Genomic DNA, 18,359 nt, shown 5'->3' with positions numbered 1-18,359 from the left:
TACCCTGCAGGAATAGGACATGAGAGCTGGCAGTAGAACACTGGGGCAGGCTCTAGAGTCAGACTATCTGGATTTCAATCTGGGGCTCTATATCTTAACCACTTAGAAGCTATGTGACCGACCGAGGGAAAGTGACTTGTCCTCTCTAAATCTCAGTTTTCTCACCTATAAGACGACATCTGTTTCCCAGGGTTATTGTGAAGGTTAAATGAGATAGTGCTTGTGAAATGATGAGCACAGTATGTGATATATAGAAAAATATGCAATAATGATTAGCTCTTATGACTGGGATTAGTCTCCCTTCCTTCCTTTTGGATAAAAGCAAGAGGCTTAGAAATATTAACTGATTGATCTTAGCGTCAGCCTCTCAGCCTCAGAAGCTCTAGACAAGGCAAAACCCCGAGTGAGACACTGGACCTGTTTGGACCCAGTTGAGAGATCGCCTTCATCTCCCAGCCCAAATGCTGCTGCTGTCACCTTGCTGCCATTGCAATTGTCACTGCCACTGCAGTCCTCCACGCATTCTAGAAGGACCTCGGAAGCACTGTGCCTCCATTTCTCCTCCAGCCTCCTGAACCGATGCCTTGACGTCCCTGGTGCTTGTGTTCACACACAGGTCCTTGCCAGTGTCTTGCTGCGCTCCCCATACAGGCCCTCAAACCTCATCTCGGAACACACTTGCTGCAGTCACTATTTTTTTTTTTTTTTTTTTTGAGACAGAGTCTCACTCTGTTGCCTGGGCTAGAGTGAATGCCGTGGCATCAGCCTAGCTCACAGCAACCTCAAACTCCTGGGCTTAAGCGATCCTACTGCCTCAGCCTCCCAAGTAGCTGGGACTACAGGCATGCGCCACCATGCCCAGCTAATTTTTTTCTATATATATTTTTAGTTGGCCAGATAATTTCTTTCTATTTTTAGTAGAGACAGGGTCTCGTTCAGGCTGGTCTCGAATTCCTGACCTCGAGCGATCCACCTGCCTCGGCCTCCCAGAGGGCTAGGATTACAGGCGTGAGCCACCGCGCCCGGCCATGCAGTCACTATTTTGATGTATGGTTCACTGCTATAAATCTCATTGCTACTGCCTACTGGCTTTGGATGTCTAATTTGAATTTCAGGATTAACACCTCCAAGATGGAACTTTTGAATACTCCACCCCACCAGCTTCTTCCTAAGTGATGCTCATTCATCTCTATGAACGGCATCACCATTCTCCCCTGTCGCTCAGAACAAACACTGCAGTGATTCATCTTTCTCCCACACCTGTGTCCAATTGCACAACAAGACTTACAACTTCTCTCTTCAAATCTAATTTCTTCCCACTACCTCCACTGGTGCCAGTCTAAGGCACCATCACTCACATTTGTAGTATTGCTTCTTAACAACTCTTTCTACTTTCTCTCTTTCCCTTATAGTGCTTCTACAACATAAGTTAGATAATGTCACTTCACCATTCAACCCTCTCCATTGGCTTACCATGACTCTTAAACAAAAGCCAAAGTGTTTATTATGGCGTATAAGGCTCTGCGTGACCTGGCCTCTGCCTAATTCTCACTTCCTGCCATTTTTTTCTTTCTCATACCTCTTGAACCACACTGGCCTTCTTGTTGTTTCAGGAACACCACAAAAATGCTGCCTCAGGACCTCTGCATATGCTGTTGCCTTTGCCTAGAATATTCCTAGATAGCCACATGGTTTGTATCCTCACTCCATTCAGGTCTTTGTCAAATGTCATCTCCTCATAGAGGTCTTTCCTTACCACCCTAAGTAAAAAAAAGCATTCTCATCACTTTAATTTCTTTACAGTGCTTATTATTACATGACATTGTATTATATACTGTGTTGTTTATTATCTGTCACTCCCACCAGATGAAAGCTCCATGTTTACCATTGTATTTTCAGCACTTAAAAAAAGCATTTGGAGAGTAAAAATGGTATGTCCACCATCTTTCTTATCCTGTCCAGGAACTACCCCCAAGAGTAGAATTGCTGAGTCGAAGGACATAAAAATTGTTTTAGATCCTGACACAGTCCATAATTGTATCAGAGCTATTAACACCATTGATTGCATTAGCCCAGATTGGACTAGCTTTCAATAGTACATTTTTGTATTTGATCTCTAACACATTTTGCTTTTTAAAGTTGAGTCCTGAAATTAGAGAATTTTGTTCAGATGGCAGTAGATTTGCTTGTTTAATTCAAAGCGTTACTGTGAAATTTTGAATTCTGTAATATGAAATTTTAATGACATAATTGTGCTTGGATGGGTGGGGGTAATTAAGTTTAATTGATTGGATTTAAGTAGCACAATCTTTGGGGTGGAGCCTATGACCCTGACTGGGTGGAGACTGTGTCCCAGGCACTATAAAAGGCAGAGTATCTGAGCACGAGCTCAGAGGAGATCGGGTCACGAGCGGAAGAGTTGCAGACTTTGGACCTTCCATACCTGCACTGGAAGTCTCCAAGTCAAGCTGACCTACAAAGAAATACTGATTAGGGTGGAGACTGCCCTCCCAGATCCTATTAAAGACCCAACTGGGCTCAGCTCCCACAAGGAGAAGCTTTGTCACAGCCAACACATCTCTAGAAGTCTGCAGACAAGACACATCCCGATTACTGAAGAGCAGATTGTGTACTGAGGGATTCCAAGAGCTTCCAGAAGCTAATAAAAGATCATTTCAGCTCAGTTCACTGCCAAGGAGTGACCCTCAGGGACCATGGCCAAAAGTCTGCGAGAAAAGGCGACCTGTCCAGTTTGCCTGGATTTTTTCTCCAATCCTATTTCTCTCTCTTGTGCACACGTTTTCTGCTTTTATTGCATCCTAAATTGGGTGTCAAAAAGGGATGATTCAAAACTGACCTGTCCCTTGTGTCGAGGATCATCGGAGAAACCTCCCGTGGAAGAATGGCAAATCAGAATATTAACACTTCTCATCAAGCAGCACGGGCCCCTGCTGGAGCTAAGTCTGCAGGTCAGCAGTGAGCTCCAGTGGTTCCGGGAAGATATGACCCTGGATGCAGCCACCGCCAACTCCCTTCTTGTCATCTCCGATGATCGAAGGAGTGTCCAGTGTGCAAAGACCCATCATGACATGATGGAAGACCCCAGGCAATTCACCTACCTGACCTGTGTCCTGGGTATGTCCTGCTTCTCCTCTGGCCGACATTACTGGGAGGTTGAAGTGGGAGAGGTGAAGGAGTGGTCTCTGGGTGTCTGCAAGGAGTCGGTTGACAGAAAGAGGAAGAGCAATTTGTCCTCTAAACATGGCTTCTGGACCATCAGCATGAAGGCGGGAGCAATCCATGCTAACTCCATCCCAGAAAGGAGAATTCCCGCAAGCCCTGGCCTTCAGCGTGTGGGAATTTTCCTGGATGTTGAGATGGAAGAAATCAAATTTTTTGATGTTGGAAATGATGCCCTCATTTATACATACTGTCCTCTCTCCTCTTTGGAGCGTTTTAGTCCCTTCTTCTTTCTTGAGCTGCCAGGAGAAAGTGACAGCAGTGCTGCCCTGAGAATCTGCCCTTGAGAAGCTGAGCCCTTCCTAGAGGTTTCTAAGAAGTGAAGAGACCTTTGGCCTGAAAAAGGTCAGAATGCTTAAGGAAGAGACAGTGTGCTGTCGTGCAAAGATTTAGTAAATATTTTTAAAGTAGATTTTATAGACTTAGTAGCAACAATTGTATAGATTTGTTTGGGGTAAATTTTGTAGACTTTGTAGCTAAATAACTATGGGATTATGGGGGATGTTATTAAGAACTTCAAGCCTCAGTTTTCTAGTCTCTAAGTGGGGATAATTATATCTCTCAGCCAAATAGCTGTGTTGAGTAGAGGCAATACTGTACTAATATTTGTAGTAAATAACAAATGGAGAATAGTAGTTTGTAAGTTAATGAGATACTAGATTTTGTGGATGGAAACAATATCTTTTTTATTTCATGCTGTTTTCTATACAATTCCTGATAATGATAGCTGTCTGTGGAGAAAGAAGAATCAAACAGAACATTTGTGAGATGTTTTGATATGACGTAAAATTTCAGAGAGAGACAAATATGTCCTGAGGAAAACTAAGTTTCTCATTTTTATTTTCTCTGAAACACAGTTTCTTGAAAGACCAAGAACTTTGGCTAAGATATATTGTTAGTTGTGATTCATATACTAATGGAAATTATCCTTTGCCTATTTCAATAATTGACCTATTGTGTAGTTGTCAAAATGGTAGGGTATACATGATAGGCAAAAAGATGCCAATAGGCCTAATCAGAGAATGTCAAATTTATAAAATAGCAAAAGATTCAGAAACTTCTGGAGTCAATTATGTAAAAGAGGAAATAACTGTTTTGAAGACTGGATCCCTGAACTTCTGCCCACCAGGTGCAGTTTCACTTGCAAAACCCCCTGCACCTTCTGAGATGAAAGGATATCTCCCAGCAAGCCCAAACTTCTTGATTTGTAAGAATTACAAACTTTGTAATTTGTAAGAATTTTTATCAACTATGTTAACTCATTAACATGTATTCATCTAAAATTGTTCTTAAAGTTGCTTTTGGATTTATTATTTGTAGAATTTACATTTTCTTGCAATAAAATCTATAAAATGTCAAAAAAAAGCATTTGTTTCATAGTTGGCACTTGATATATATATTTTTAGTCAAAAAATTTTTAAATAAAAAAACTGCTTTCTGTGTGCTAGGCAGTGTTCTACATGCTTTATAAGTATTAATTATCTCAATTTTCCTAATAGCTTTATTATCTCTTTTTATTTATTTGTTTGTATTTTTGAGATAAGATCTTGCTCTTTCTCCAGGGCTAGAGTGCAATGGCGTCATCATCAAAGCTCACTGCAACCTCCAACTCTTAGGCTCGAGCAATCCTGTTGCCTCAGCCTCCCAAGTAACTGGGACAACAGGTGAGCACCACTAAGCTGGCTAATTTTTCTATTTTTTGTGGAGATGGGGTCTTGCTTGGGCTGGTCTCAAACTCCTGGCCTCAAGCGATCCTCCCCACATGGCTTCCCATGGTGTTAGGATTACAGGTGTGAACCACTATACCCAGCCTGTTATCTTTATTTTAAAGACGAGGGACAGCTCCCCTTCCAAACAGCTGGATCTGAAAGCTCCCATTGTTACACGATCACCTTTATAAGTATGCAGAGCATCATACAACAGGATCTCTTGTGAATATATCTGTCTATTCCCACCTACACGTGCTTTCCTTGGGGAAGATAACTTGGAGGATTGTGTAAGCTCCGCTGCTTCTGTGTTTGTAAGATTCTCCCAATAAACTGTATTTTGCATTTATACCATGTGGCACTAGTGGGGTGTTCATACCCCCTTTGCACAACAGTTAGATATTTCTGTATTGGATTTCCCATGTCATTCAAAAAGAAAGCATGACCCCAAACCAATAAACCATGCCATGAGGGCAATTATTGTCTTTATTTTCAGTCCACTGATACCTTGTGTCTCCTGCTCTGTGCCTTAGCCTCTAACTGGCATTCTACTTCTTGCAAGAGTAACCTGGTTAACACACCCCTTGGCTGGATTGCAAGACCACCTGTATCTGAGCAGACCTTGCTAAATCTCTAACTGCTTTGCTTCCCATCTGGGCTCCAGGGGGCACTAACTTCAACAGATGTTTGGAGGAAAAGTTAAAAATCTCCTTTCTGAGAGATCAACACATCTGAATGAGATACTGATATTCTTGCCCTTCCCATATATGCCAGCACCTCTCTTTTTGAAAATAACTTCTGCTAGTTCTAAGCCATTTGGTTTGTTTGGTTTTGTTCTCCTCACCCTCTTAGGATCATACTTAAAATTCTTTATTTTTACTTGCTATAAAAATATGGGTCAAAGAATTCCACATTCCAGTTTTTTCCCATCATCTCTTACATTTATTTGCTTCATGGGTGTGGGCCAGTTTGGGTTTGTTTGTTTTTTTCCCCCAAACACTAAGTCCTTTTAGAGGTGATGATATCATCTGTTGGTTTTTTTTTTGAACAGTTTATTTGGTATTTCTTAGAACCACTTAAAATTTCCTATTGGAGAAGATTTTGTCCTGCTGAAATTCTATTTGCAAAATTTTTCCCATTAGTTTAAAAATACACATATACACACAAGAGAGTCTTTCTCTTCTACCATCCAGCCTTCTTTCAGTTGTTTGTTAGCTTTGGCTTCGGAGGCATTCTAGGGCGGAAGACCTTCCAGCTCTGCCCTGCTGATTGGGATGTTCATGCTACAAGGGAAAAAGTCCTAGGAGATTAGCAACTGCATAGAGCTCAGCTGTAATGTGTGTGGTACGAAGTCAGGGGGTCCGAACAGAGGTGGCTGCTGCACTGGCATGTGGGTAGGGCTCTCCGTCTCCAGGAGGTTCTTCCGAGGTGGTTGTCTGCTACATCTGCAGTGCTGCGGGAGAGTGGAAGCAGGAGTAGGCAGGAAGGGGCAGTAACAGGGAAGCAGGACAGTTAGCAACCCAGATCCAGCCCCGGCCCAAGTGGCAATGGGATCTTTTACTTTTCTACCTTTCTTTTCTGTTTCCTCTCTCTACTCCTCACCTTTCCTCTTCTTGAACCTCACACTGTCTTATTAGCTCTCTTGTTTTATGTAGAAGAAAGTGCTGGTACAAAAATACACTATTCAAAGACCAGAATGTACAATTGCAACAGAAAATCTGGTGCTATTTGGGGAAAATGTAGCAGTATGGCAGAGCTGCCTTGTTGGGCTTTGCTGTGCAGGGCAGGTCATGACTGTGGTCTGCATTCCTTCTCCATATGCTAGTCCTGCCCATTGGGAGGAAGTAAGAGGCAGAGGAGGTGAGAAATACTGCTGGGATGTAAGTCTAGATGTTGCAGAGTCCATCTCTGCTTTCCCAAGCCTCTTCCGTAGGTAGGTCCTGGTTCTTTCTTTTCTTAATATTACACACCTATTATGTGCCAAGTGTTGTGCTAGAGATAGAGTGGTAGTCAATGTAAAAACAACCTTGCCCTCACGCACCAGCAAGGAACAAAAGGCATTGAAGTAAATATAAGTGTGATGAGCGTTACCCAAAAGCATATTAAGGAAACCATGGACACACGGTGAGGGAGCCCATCTGATTCCCTTTACCTGTAGGCTCAGCCCTGCCTGTGATATCAGTTCTTGATGACTCTTAGAATCAGACTTGCCAACAATGACCTAGAAAGCCCTGGGCATCCATGTAGACCCACCAGATACAGCCTTCCCTAGTTACCTACCATGTTAGCCAGGTAAGCCTAGGCTTTGATCTCAGTTCCATTGTCCTACACTCTTTGTTGGTATTTGGACACTTTCACTCTGCCTAGTCCTTGCCAAGTCCCTTCCTATAAGACCAAGTCCTTTCTTTCATATCTTTAGCCACTAACTGGGCTCTGCTAGTCCTGGCTGCTCTCTGTCCCCCTGACTCTGATTCCAGCCTGCCACTGGAACTCCCACTGTCACGCCCCACCCTCCACACTGGGCCAACCTGCCCCAACCACACCCAGAGTTGACCCTCAGTCCTTATTCTTTTGACTCTTGGTTTTTCCCTCCCCTATTTCATTTTGCTGTGACCCAACAGCCTTTGTGGCTAAGTCTGAGTTGTGATATTGTTACTCACTGTTCCCTGGGCTCGTTGGCAAGTGAATATCTATTGATTTGTTCTTTCTCTCTTGCACACAGTGTACGTATTGACTATTCATTCAGCAAATATTTCCCGAGAGCCCACCATGCACCAGGCACTATTCTGAGTACTAAGGAAATACCAGTGAACAAAACAAAGATTCCTGAACTTCTAAACATGCCCATTCTATGTGTACTCTCTGCGAATGCAGAGCTTGAAAATCAAATGTACTCTGAAGTGAGATCAGTGGGGCTCTCTACTCAAGACACAATGTATGATACAAGACACAATGTACTTCCAAACCTCCAAATTTCCCCAGATGAAGGGCCCAGGTATTGCCTTAATTCCACGCCTCTCACTTCCTCCACTGAAAATGAATCTCCATGTGGATCATTTCCAAACCACCCTGCTGAAAGCATGACATCAGCTCACAAATTGCTGCATCAAGTTAATAAACTACAACTGATAAATGAGTTTCAGGCTTGGAAATCAAATAATTGCTCTTTGAGACTTGCAGACCAGACAACACAAATTGCTCATCGCTGACACAAAGATTCCAAGCTAAGTTTAGCTAAGTTTTCTCATTTCAGAGACTTTAACCACGCTATTTTAGGGAATACAAATCTGACTTTTGCTCTGATTAAAGCCTGTAATAATAACATACATCACTGCTGGATAAATAGTCCTTTATCTGTCCTTCCAACAGTAACTGTAATCTGGTGGCAAACACACAAATACACACACACACACACACACACACACACACACACGTATGTGGGGCTTATAGTCCTGAGCATATGTGTAGTTGTCCTTGCAGTTTCTTTAGCTATTCTCTTCCTGGTTTCAGAGTTCATCTATTGGCTATGATTATTACTGAGCAAACAAATATTCCCTATCGAGAGTAATTACTATGAAGCAGAATTTTTAAATCGTGCCCTGGGACCGAACACTTTCCTTGGGCCTTGGGACAGATGTTGCCCCGCACGCTGGCTGAGTAGCAGAAGAGCTGAGGCTGGGATGGTCTCCCTGCTGCTGCCAGCAAGCACGGGAAGGTGCCAGTGACGTGAGGCAGTGCAGGGCAGACATCAGATAGGTGGAGTGAGGGACTGGCCATGTGGTGTGATGTGAGAGATTCCCAAAAAAGGTCCTGGACTGAGAAAGTCCTTCCTCTCTGCTACAGACAGGGGCTGTGACTACTGAGACGAATGTGAGGTCAGCGTCACACTCCGCCTCCTAGCCTGTGTCTGCCCACGTCTCATTCAACAGGATGTAAATCCAGGGAGGAGGACTCTGTCCTCAGGCCCCTGGCTACTGGTGTGGAGCGAAGCGATTTCATGGGCTATCCTGGGTCACAGGCTGATGTCTCTAACCTCCATGGATGGAATCTGCCTTCCTTTATTCCATCTTGCTTTTCCAAACATTTAGCAGTGCCTTCTAAGAGCAAGGTGCCACATTAGACCCTGAGAGCACAAAGCCAAATAATATGTATGTCCCTTCTGTCAAGGATTTGATGAGATTTTTTTTAAAGAAACACTTAAAAAGAGAGGCAGACAAAGAAGATCTTTGTAGTGATGGCATAGGTCTGTATTTTTTTTTTTTTTTTTTGAGATAGGGTCTCACTCTGTCACCCAGGCTGAAGTGCAGTGGCATAATCATAGCTCACTGTAATGTCAAAATTTTAGGCTCAAGCAATCCTCCTGCCTCAGCCTCCCAAGTAGCTGGGACTACAGGCATGCACCATCATGTCCAGTTAGTTTTAAAGTTTTTTTTTGTAGAGATGGGGATCTCACTATGTTGCCCAGGCTGGTCTTGAACTCTTGGCCTCAAGCGATCCTCCCACCTTGGCCTCACAAAGTGCTGGGATTATAGGCATGAACCACTGCACTCGGCCAATAAAAAGATTTTTAAAAGGATGTAAGAGTTGGTGCTCTCATTTCCATGTTTTACCCAAGAAGATAGGCTAAGGAAAATTTAATGACTTGGTCAGAGTGACAGAACTGAGTGTGTGCATTAAGCAAATGCATATTTGTGTCTGGAGTTCAGGGGAGAAATAGCTGGGCTGTTTCTATAGATCTAGGAGTCATCAGCCTTGGCAGGATAATTAAAGGTGTGGAAGTGGATGAGGCCACTGGGGAAGAATGTTGGAGAGCTCAGAACAGGTGTCCCTGAAGACATGAATAAAGAGACTGAAAGGGCATGGCCAGAAGGAAAGGAGGAAAATCAAAAGAATAGCTATCCTGGAAGCTCAGGGGAGAAACTTATCTGCAGAGTCAAATGCTGCTGAGAAGGCAAGAGAGATAAGGACCGGTGTCCTCTGACTTCTGCCACAAGGAAGTCTCTGTGACCCTGGCAAGGCGCAGTTACTGCACAGCAGTGGGAAACGGAGTAGAGAAGAGAGACTGGAGGCCACGTGTATAAGATGCTCTTTCAATAAACTACTGTGGTGTGAAGAAGAGGAGGGAGACAGGACAGTAGATGGAGTGGGAGGGGGATTCTAGGGAGGGCGGTTTGTTTTATGGTGGGAGGGAGGAGGCAGGAGAGACAGAGGTTGAACATACCGTGGAGAAGCTGGCCAAGCAGAGGGAGGACGGGATCGAGACTAGGCAGATGCTTGTCCTTAGATGGGGCAGGAATACTGCTTGTATTGGAGAGGGGAGAAGGGAGAAGTGGTGGGTATGGACGTGGGTGGGATGTTAGTGTCGTTGGCAGAAACTTGGCAAGTTCCTTTCTGAGATCTTCAATGTTACTCTGTGAACTAGGAGGGAAGGTCACCTGCTGAGAGTGAGGGAACAACAAAGAGCATCCAGGTTGGCAGGGACTGGAGGAATTTTGAAACAGTTGTAGAGAGGGAGGTGAAGGTGACAAGGGTACACAGTAGGGGTGCTGGGCCATTCTCAGGGCTGTGGCATATGCTGTTGGTGCCCCACCCATATCCCTTGGCACTCACAGTTCCGGAACAAATGCACTGATAGCTTTTCAGTGCAAGCACCTACAACTTGGCCTGAGAGTGTTCTCTGGCTGGGCGCTTCTGTGACCTACGCACAAGGCAGCCTGAAATGAAAGGGAGTTAATGTCACTGGGCGCAGTCCCCAACCAATGACAGAGAGCAATGAGTGTACCAGCTCACAGGAGGGGATCTGTGGGTCACTCAGTTCCCAGTGCCACTGAGTGCCCTCTGCCTGTAGTGGTGATGTGCTCATTATCACCCCTGCGTTGCTTCCCTTCTCCTCCCTCTCTTCCCTGTTCCCCTCCCCTTCCCTCCTCTCTCCCTAATCCCTCTTTTACTTGGGATTATTTCCAAAGAAACCACTTGCATTCAAATCCCTGTCTCAGGCTCTGCCTTTGTGGGAACTGAACCCAAGACAAGCACCCAGGTGCAATTAGCAAATCTCAATCGATAGCAGTACCGATCTGCCAGGATGAGATTCTCTAGCAGTGCTTAGTAGCCTGGGTGTGAAACAAACAAACAAACAAAAACCCAAAAAGGTAGGAGATTTTACAGCAGGTATAATGAGAATAATGAGGTAAAGATATTTAAGATGTTGGCAGGAGAACGTCTGAAATGGCCGATTATTACGTCTTAGATGAATGGGGAAGGTGGTGGATTAGAGGACCTGAAGCAGAAGGAGAACAATGTATTATGACAGCTGAGCAGGCCACTTGAGAGGATAGGAGAATGTGGTCAGAGAAAAGGAGATCTGATTTTGTAATTTTAAAGGTGAGGTAATTCGTGCATACTATGGCCGTGAATTTGTGACTGTGGAGTAGCAATCTGCTGTATTTTATTGTAAATCAAAAGTTCAAAAATTCCTGAGAATGGAAATTGGATGGTTTGTTCACACAGATACTCAAGGCACCTTGGATGACAGTGGTTTGGAAGACTATGACCAAGTGCCAGACTCTATGATTAATAAGGGTAGCATTATCAGACATTCTGCTGATGAGGAAGACTAACAGTTGATATAATTGAATGGATGGGCCTCAGGAATCAATAATTGAAGCTGGCTTTCTGCATGGATATAGATTTACATTGTTCTTTTAAAGGGCTGCGTAGTATTCCACAGATTCTTGGACCACAATTTACTTAGCCAGCCCCTCCTGAGGGACATTAAAGTTGTTTCCTATTTTTCAAAATTATAAACAAAGTGTGACTACATCTTTTCAAATTTGTGTATTATCTCCTTGGAGTAAAGTCCAATAAGTAGAATCGTTCCACTGAGGAGTATGCAGATCTTAGGTTTTGATACTTCATGTCTGAAAGCCTTTTGGAAAAGTTGTGCCATTTTACATACCCACAGAAAAAGCACAGAGTGTATGTTTCTCCCAACCTTGTCAATGTGTGAGTTTGATCAATCTTTAGAAATCTTTGCCAGCCTGATAGGTGAAAATTATTTCATTATTATTTTAATTTGCCTTTCTATTAGTGAACCATTTTTCCATATGTTTATTGGTCATTTGCATTTTTAATTTACCTGTTTGTGACTTTTGCCCATTTTCTTCTATTAGATTTTTTATTTTTCTTGTTTTATGCAAGCTTTTTTATTATTGTGGATATTAACACTTTGCCTTGCATAGTGTTGTTAATATGTCCCTTAGTTTGTCATTTGTCTTTCAGCCTTGTATATATATTTTTTGGCCACACAGTTTTCAATTGGTTGTACTCAAAATTTATTTATCATTTTCCCCTATATTCTTTTACTTTTATATTTAAAAGTATTTACATTTAAATCTTTGGCCTCTCTACAATTTATTTAGATACAATGAGGTAAGGATCTAATATTTTCTCTCTATTTACTAGCCAATTTTCCCAACATTTTTGAATGATCCCTCCTTTTCTTCAGTGAGTTGAATGCTACTTTTTATCACATAGTCACATAACTAGTGCCCAGTTCTCCCTGACTCCTCCACCCTCTGCAATCCTGGAGCTGGATCTAGCCTTTGAGACCCGCCCAGCCCCTAGTTCATCAGCAGCCAGGGGGGCTGGAGCGGAGTCCCAGACGGAGTCCGGGAAGCAGGGGGAGAGGGTGGGATGGATGCAGCGTTGCAGCAGCACTCGGGGAGCAAGGCTCTGACTCACACAGTGACTGGAACATTCATGGGCGGCTCCTTCGAAGTACAAAAATAAACGGGGATTTAAACAGCAAAGTGGCAGACTGCCTGGGCATTTATTCCCTGAACTGCAGTGCTAGGATGATGGCTCTCCTAGTCTGGCCATGCCAGGTGCTGGCACGATGGCCACTTGCAGCAAACCCCCTGATCACAGCACCAGGCTTTGGGTGGGGGGGTGGCGGAGGTACTGATCTCCAGGGGAAGCACAAGGCGCGTCCAGATCCCAGTGCCTGTGCAGACCACACTCCTGACCATTCCCCCTACCTCTGTGCCTGTTTCAGGCGACCATTGCCTTTCTTTTGGACACCCACCCTAAATACACTGATTCCTCCCTCTTTTAAGACAGTGGAGGTGTCGCTTCTCTTCTAAGAGTGGCTAGTCTACAAGTTTGAATGTAACCTTCTAAATCTTCACATTACTTTTTCTAAGGATAGCTTCTTTAAATCCTCACACAACCATACTCTTCAAAAGAGGGTTATTTTTGGTGTTTCAAAGGTTAAAAGAAAGGACACCAAAAAATTTTTTTATCTCTATCAAGGCATCCTGTTACATAAATTCTTGAGCAAAAAATAATGATGATGATTTTTTTTATTGGTAGAAACTTAACCACGCATTCTCTTCACTGTTGCTCTTTCTGTCATTCCAAGAACCTCCGTGATGCCAGTGCTGCTTCTGCTGGTGCTCAGCCAGGGGAGTTTGCTGCTGGGGTCTCCACTCCCTGAGATGCCTCTGTTGCTCCAATACCCAGAGGGGCTTGTCCATCCCTAGAGTCCTTTGAATTCAGCCGTTGTTGCTGTTCCTGCCATTGTCTTCAATTACCAAGCCCAGCCCACCATGTTTGCCTCACTTTTCCTAATGCTGGAAGTCCTTACTTCTGGAGATGGGCAGCCTGCCTACTCTACCTCGCTCTGGGTAGGCCAGGGCTGCTGTAGATGCTTGTGCAGTTTGGGCCTTGCACAACAGTTCCTGGCTGAGGGGCAGGTGGAGGCTAAAGTTCAGTGCTTAGCCCAGGTGTCCTGGCAGGGTGCTAGGGAGGTGAGTGGGTGCTGGGTCCATCTCAAGGGGTGGGGTACAGTTTTCTAATTTGCACAAAGGTCCTGTATGGGTTGGCAGCAGTCCTGGGGCACGGCTTGGAGAAACCACAAGGCAGCCCAGGGTTTTAGCCTTTTGTATTAGGAAAACAGACCAGACCTCTCACAGGATTTACTGGGAGGGTCCATTCCAGGTGTTACACATCTTAGGTGCTTCTTGGGAGTTTCTCTCAATGCCTTCTGTTAATGAAAAAAAGCCAAACTCTGTAAAATAATTTTAAGATTTATTCTGAGCCAAATTTGAGGACCATGACCCAGAGCCATGCCCAAGAAGCCTTGAGCAAGTGGACCCACTGGCTGGGTTACAGTTTGGTTTTATACATTTCAGGGAGACAGGGGTTACAAGTAAAGTCATAAATCAATACGTGGGAGGCATATATTGCTGAAAAAGTGGGACATCTCTAAGGGGGGGGCGGCTTACAGGTTATAGGTGGATTTAAAGATTCTTTGATTTGTAATTGGTTAAAGACATGAAACTTTTTCTAAAGCCTTGGAATGTTTTAAGATAAGGAGCTGTTAAACAGAGCCAAGCCACCTGGGCATAGATTTGTTGTGTAAATTGAGGACCTGCAGGTTTGTCTCGAATACCCTTAGGCCTGTTAATGGGTTACAAAGGTCTCCAAGGAGGGAGCAGGATATGATGAGGCACGTCTGACCTCCCTCCTCCTGGCAGGCAATTTAGTTTTAGGATATTGCCTTGGCCAAGAGGGGGTCCATTCAGTCAGCCAGTGGGCGGTGAGCCTTAAGATTTTATTTTAGTTCACAGTTCTGATGGGAAGCCTTTTGTCACTCACTGTACTTCAAATGAGTGTGAACAGTTACTTCTTGCCATTAGCTGGGAGGCACCTGTGCTGCCATGATGAACGTCTGTCCTCTGAGGTGAAGGTATCGCTCTATGTTAGCCCTCTTTTTCGTCTTTCCGGAATCTTAAAATGTTTTTTTGTAAATAGGATAGCCCATGCCCTCAAAAAGAGGGCAGAGAACATCTATGGAATTATCAATCCAGTTCTTTCTAGCCTCCTCTCCTAGGAGCTGTCTCTCCCCAACACGTTCTCTCACGTCCTGCCCCCACAGCTATGTCGGGTGTGGGGTGGGGTGGGGGAGGGTGGGCTGACATTTTTGTATATGCCCCTGTCTCCTGTTAGGTTTGATCCAACCCGGGCCCAAAGTTTTTCCCTGGAATTTTTCTAATTAAAATTAAAAGGGACTGTCCCTCTCTAAGAGTAAAGCTGTAAGATAAAAAAAAAAAGAAGAAGTAGTTGTGTGTGGTTAGGTTTCCTTCCTGGTGGAGAATTGTTGATGTACAATGAACAAGAATGAGGGTGGCATGTCAAGAGAAGCAGAGATTCCACATGGAGGAGGAGACAGCCCTGGCGGCCATCCAGTCCTTGGTTCCCATTGTTCCTGGGCCCCAGCTGCAACCCAAGTTCCCCCATCATTTGGTTATTCAGGTTCTTCTTGGGATTTTGTGAACCAGCAACCTCCACTCCCCAGCCCCCTTTCATTAGCCTAATTCAATCTATGTTTCTATCACTTTGCCACCAAGAACACCACTTTATACAAACGCAAATAAAGGACCGTAGGGATGCTTTGTTTTTCTAGTTAGACCCCACTGGGCCTAACTATAAATATCACTTCACATAGGTAAAAAACAAAGGTCTATTGGATCTTCTGTCAGTTGGATTGCTAAATAGGATTTACTTACCTCCTAAGTTTTGCAGTAAAGGGAACAATAGTTAGGGAAATAAGTCCAGAAAGGTATTCTGGTTCACAATAATGCTAATTTCCTGAGAAATTTGCTAGACTTCAGACAAGGCATTTTCTTTCTCTAGAGAATTGTTTTGTTTTGTTTTGTTTTTAAACAACAGAGTGCTATTGTATGGTGGGCATTCTTGAGATGACTTCCTTTCTGTACAGTATATGAGCAAATTAAATAGGTATGTAAGGAGGATAAACAGTATTGAAAACGTGTATGTGTGAAGCACAGTATGAAGAATCTCTGGTGAGGTTTTGTCCATGATTTAACAAGGTCAATGTTATTATAAACCTATTTTTCATGTTTGCCTTAATGACCTTCATTCAGTCATTTATCAATATCTACTTTGTGAAAACTCTATGGAAGCAACAGGGTTGAACAAAAGAGTGTCTCACCACAGGATGTTTATAACGCTGTCTGGAAGTACATTTGTAAAAAAAATGAATACAAGGCCAATTGAAATGGATGCTGTAACAGGGAGAATGAAGTATTCCGGCAGCATTGGGGCAGGAGAGACTAATTCCAGCTGGGGTGGAATACAAATGGTTCTCGATGTGGTAGATTCACATTAACCAAGCTCAGGGAAATTAGCTACAAATCTGCAATGGCAGGTTATTAGTTTTCAAAGACAACTGTTTCTGACAAGGGTCTAAATAGTTCTTTGGTTGTACCTGAGCTTACTATAGCACCCTTAAATTGACACCTGACACTTCCCAAACTGAGATTCTATTTTACGATGAATATTTTTCCAAATACTTCACAATTACAAGGCTTACAGATTTTATAAGGCAAGAGAAAAGGCAGTGAGTGGCTTAATGGATTCATTCCAAAGGACAAATTTCTTTTTTCATTAAAAATGAACAAGGGTTGGCAAACTTTTTCCGTAAAGGGCCAGATAGTAAATATTTTCGGCTTTGTGGGCTGTATGATCTGTCACAACTACTCAACACTTCTATTTTAGATTGAAAGCAGCCACAGGCAACACATAAATCAGGGGTGGGGAACCGACAGCCTTAGGGCCACTTGTGGCCTTGTAGATGCGTAAGTGAAGCCTTTTGACTAAATCCAAATTTTACAGAACAAATCCTTTTATTTTATTAATACATTTTTGTTCATCTTTTATATTTTTATTTTTTTAAGTGAACATATTTAAAATACCAAAGAATAAAATAAATTTCAATGAAATAACCCTCCCAGATTGACCAGCACAATTAGAACATTAGTAAGCCATAAGGGTTAAACTGATGATGGCTGCTAAGCTCATGATTTAGTTCTAACTTCCCCAAACTGACTGGCACCACTACCAGAAGAGGCTGATTGGTGAGAGTTTGTGGAGGTGGAGTACACCAGTCTGTTATCAGCTTTTGAGAATGGTGCACTGTGTTTCTGTTTGAAGTGGAATTTGTGAACAGTTGCACAGCTCGACAGTACTTTTTAATTCTGTCTGCTTAACAGCCCATGATGTCAAAGAAGACCAAGAGACCGCTGAAGGAATTCTCTTTAATGAGGATTGGGAATTGCAATATTATCTTGTTTCTGCTAAAGATAAGATGATTTGCATGTTTTGTGATACTGCAATATCAACATTAAAGAAAGTCAGTGCTCATCAGCATTATAACACTCATAAGGACCACAAATATTTTAAATTAGAGGGAGAGGCATGAAAGGTTACAGAAATTAAAAGATGAAAAGCAAAGACAATTCTTTCCAGTGGCAATAAGACCCAGAAATAATGCCACTGAAGCAACTTACAAAGTAGCTTATATACTCAGGAAAAAAGGGAAGCCATTCAGTGATGTAGAAATTGTGAAAGAATGCATTGTCAAAGTTGTAAGATGTTTGGACCCCAATAACGTTTCAAAGTACAAACAACTATCTCTTTCAAGGAGAATCATAATGATTGGCAGCATGAATTATCCTTTAACTTAACAGAATAACTTCATGCAATACTTTGACAGGAAAATATATATTATTCAATCGCTTTAGATGAATCAACTGATACTACTGACTCTGTGCAGGTTTTATGTTTCCTTTGGGGCATAACAGAAGATTTTCTTTGCTATAAAGAGTTATTCACTTTAGGCACTCTTGCAAACAGAACCTGGCGAATACATATCTTCAGAAACTTTCAAGATCAATGTCATGAAGTTGGACTGAATTTGGTAAATTTAGTGAATGTGTGTACAGTTGGTGCACCTTCTATGACAAGAAAACATGAAGGGTTTAGTGCATAGATTAAAAGTATAAACAGATCCAGATGCTCTCATTTCTTTTCACTGTATCTTACATGAGCAAAATCTCTGTGCTAAAGCTACTATTTTAAGTGACACTTTGCAACAAATTATAAGTACGCTAACTATATTCCTGCAAATGGAACACAGCATCGTCAGTTTTGTAACATGCTGAAGTCCAATGATGAGGTATTCAGTGTGGATTTGCCCTATCATTCTAAAGTGCATTGGCTATCACAGGGCAGGTGTTAGTTAAAATTTTATCTCTGTGAGAGCAGATAGTTAAATTTTATGAAGAAAAGAATCAGCAGTGTGAATTATTGAAAGAAGATTTCTACAGGAATGCAGCATTTCTTTGTGATATCATGTCAAATCAAAACGACTTAAATATTTCTTTGCAAGGTAAAATTAAGTCTATATATGGTATATGGCCAAAAAACAAGCATTTCGAAAAAAACTATCTTTTTTTCAAAATACTTCTTTGAAATGAAATTTCAGATGAACATTTTCGCCAGTTAGCAAAGATCATGATGAGCAGGATGATATATGTGAATCATTTGAAG

General features: G+C 42.6%; 1 protein-coding gene across 1 annotated transcript; it reads left to right on the top strand.

Moving 5' to 3' along the window:
* The first annotated feature begins 2,071 nt into the window (after window positions 1-2,071).
* Window positions 2,072-4,628, top strand: RFPL4B (ret finger protein like 4B). The gene has a single exon (XM_045554154.1). It carries the CDS (start codon window positions 2,715-2,717, stop codon window positions 3,525-3,527), a length of 813 nt encoding a protein of 270 aa, XP_045410110.1. The 5' UTR covers window positions 2,072-2,714; the 3' UTR covers window positions 3,528-4,628.
* Window positions 4,629-18,359: the final 13,731 nt, after the last annotated feature.

The sequence above is a fragment of the Lemur catta genome, chromosome 6 (genome assembly GCF_020740605.2).
Source record: "Lemur catta isolate mLemCat1 chromosome 6, mLemCat1.pri, whole genome shotgun sequence".
NCBI lineage: Eukaryota > Metazoa > Chordata > Mammalia > Primates > Lemuridae > Lemur > Lemur catta.
This window is presented reverse-complemented; position numbering and strand designations above follow the sequence as displayed.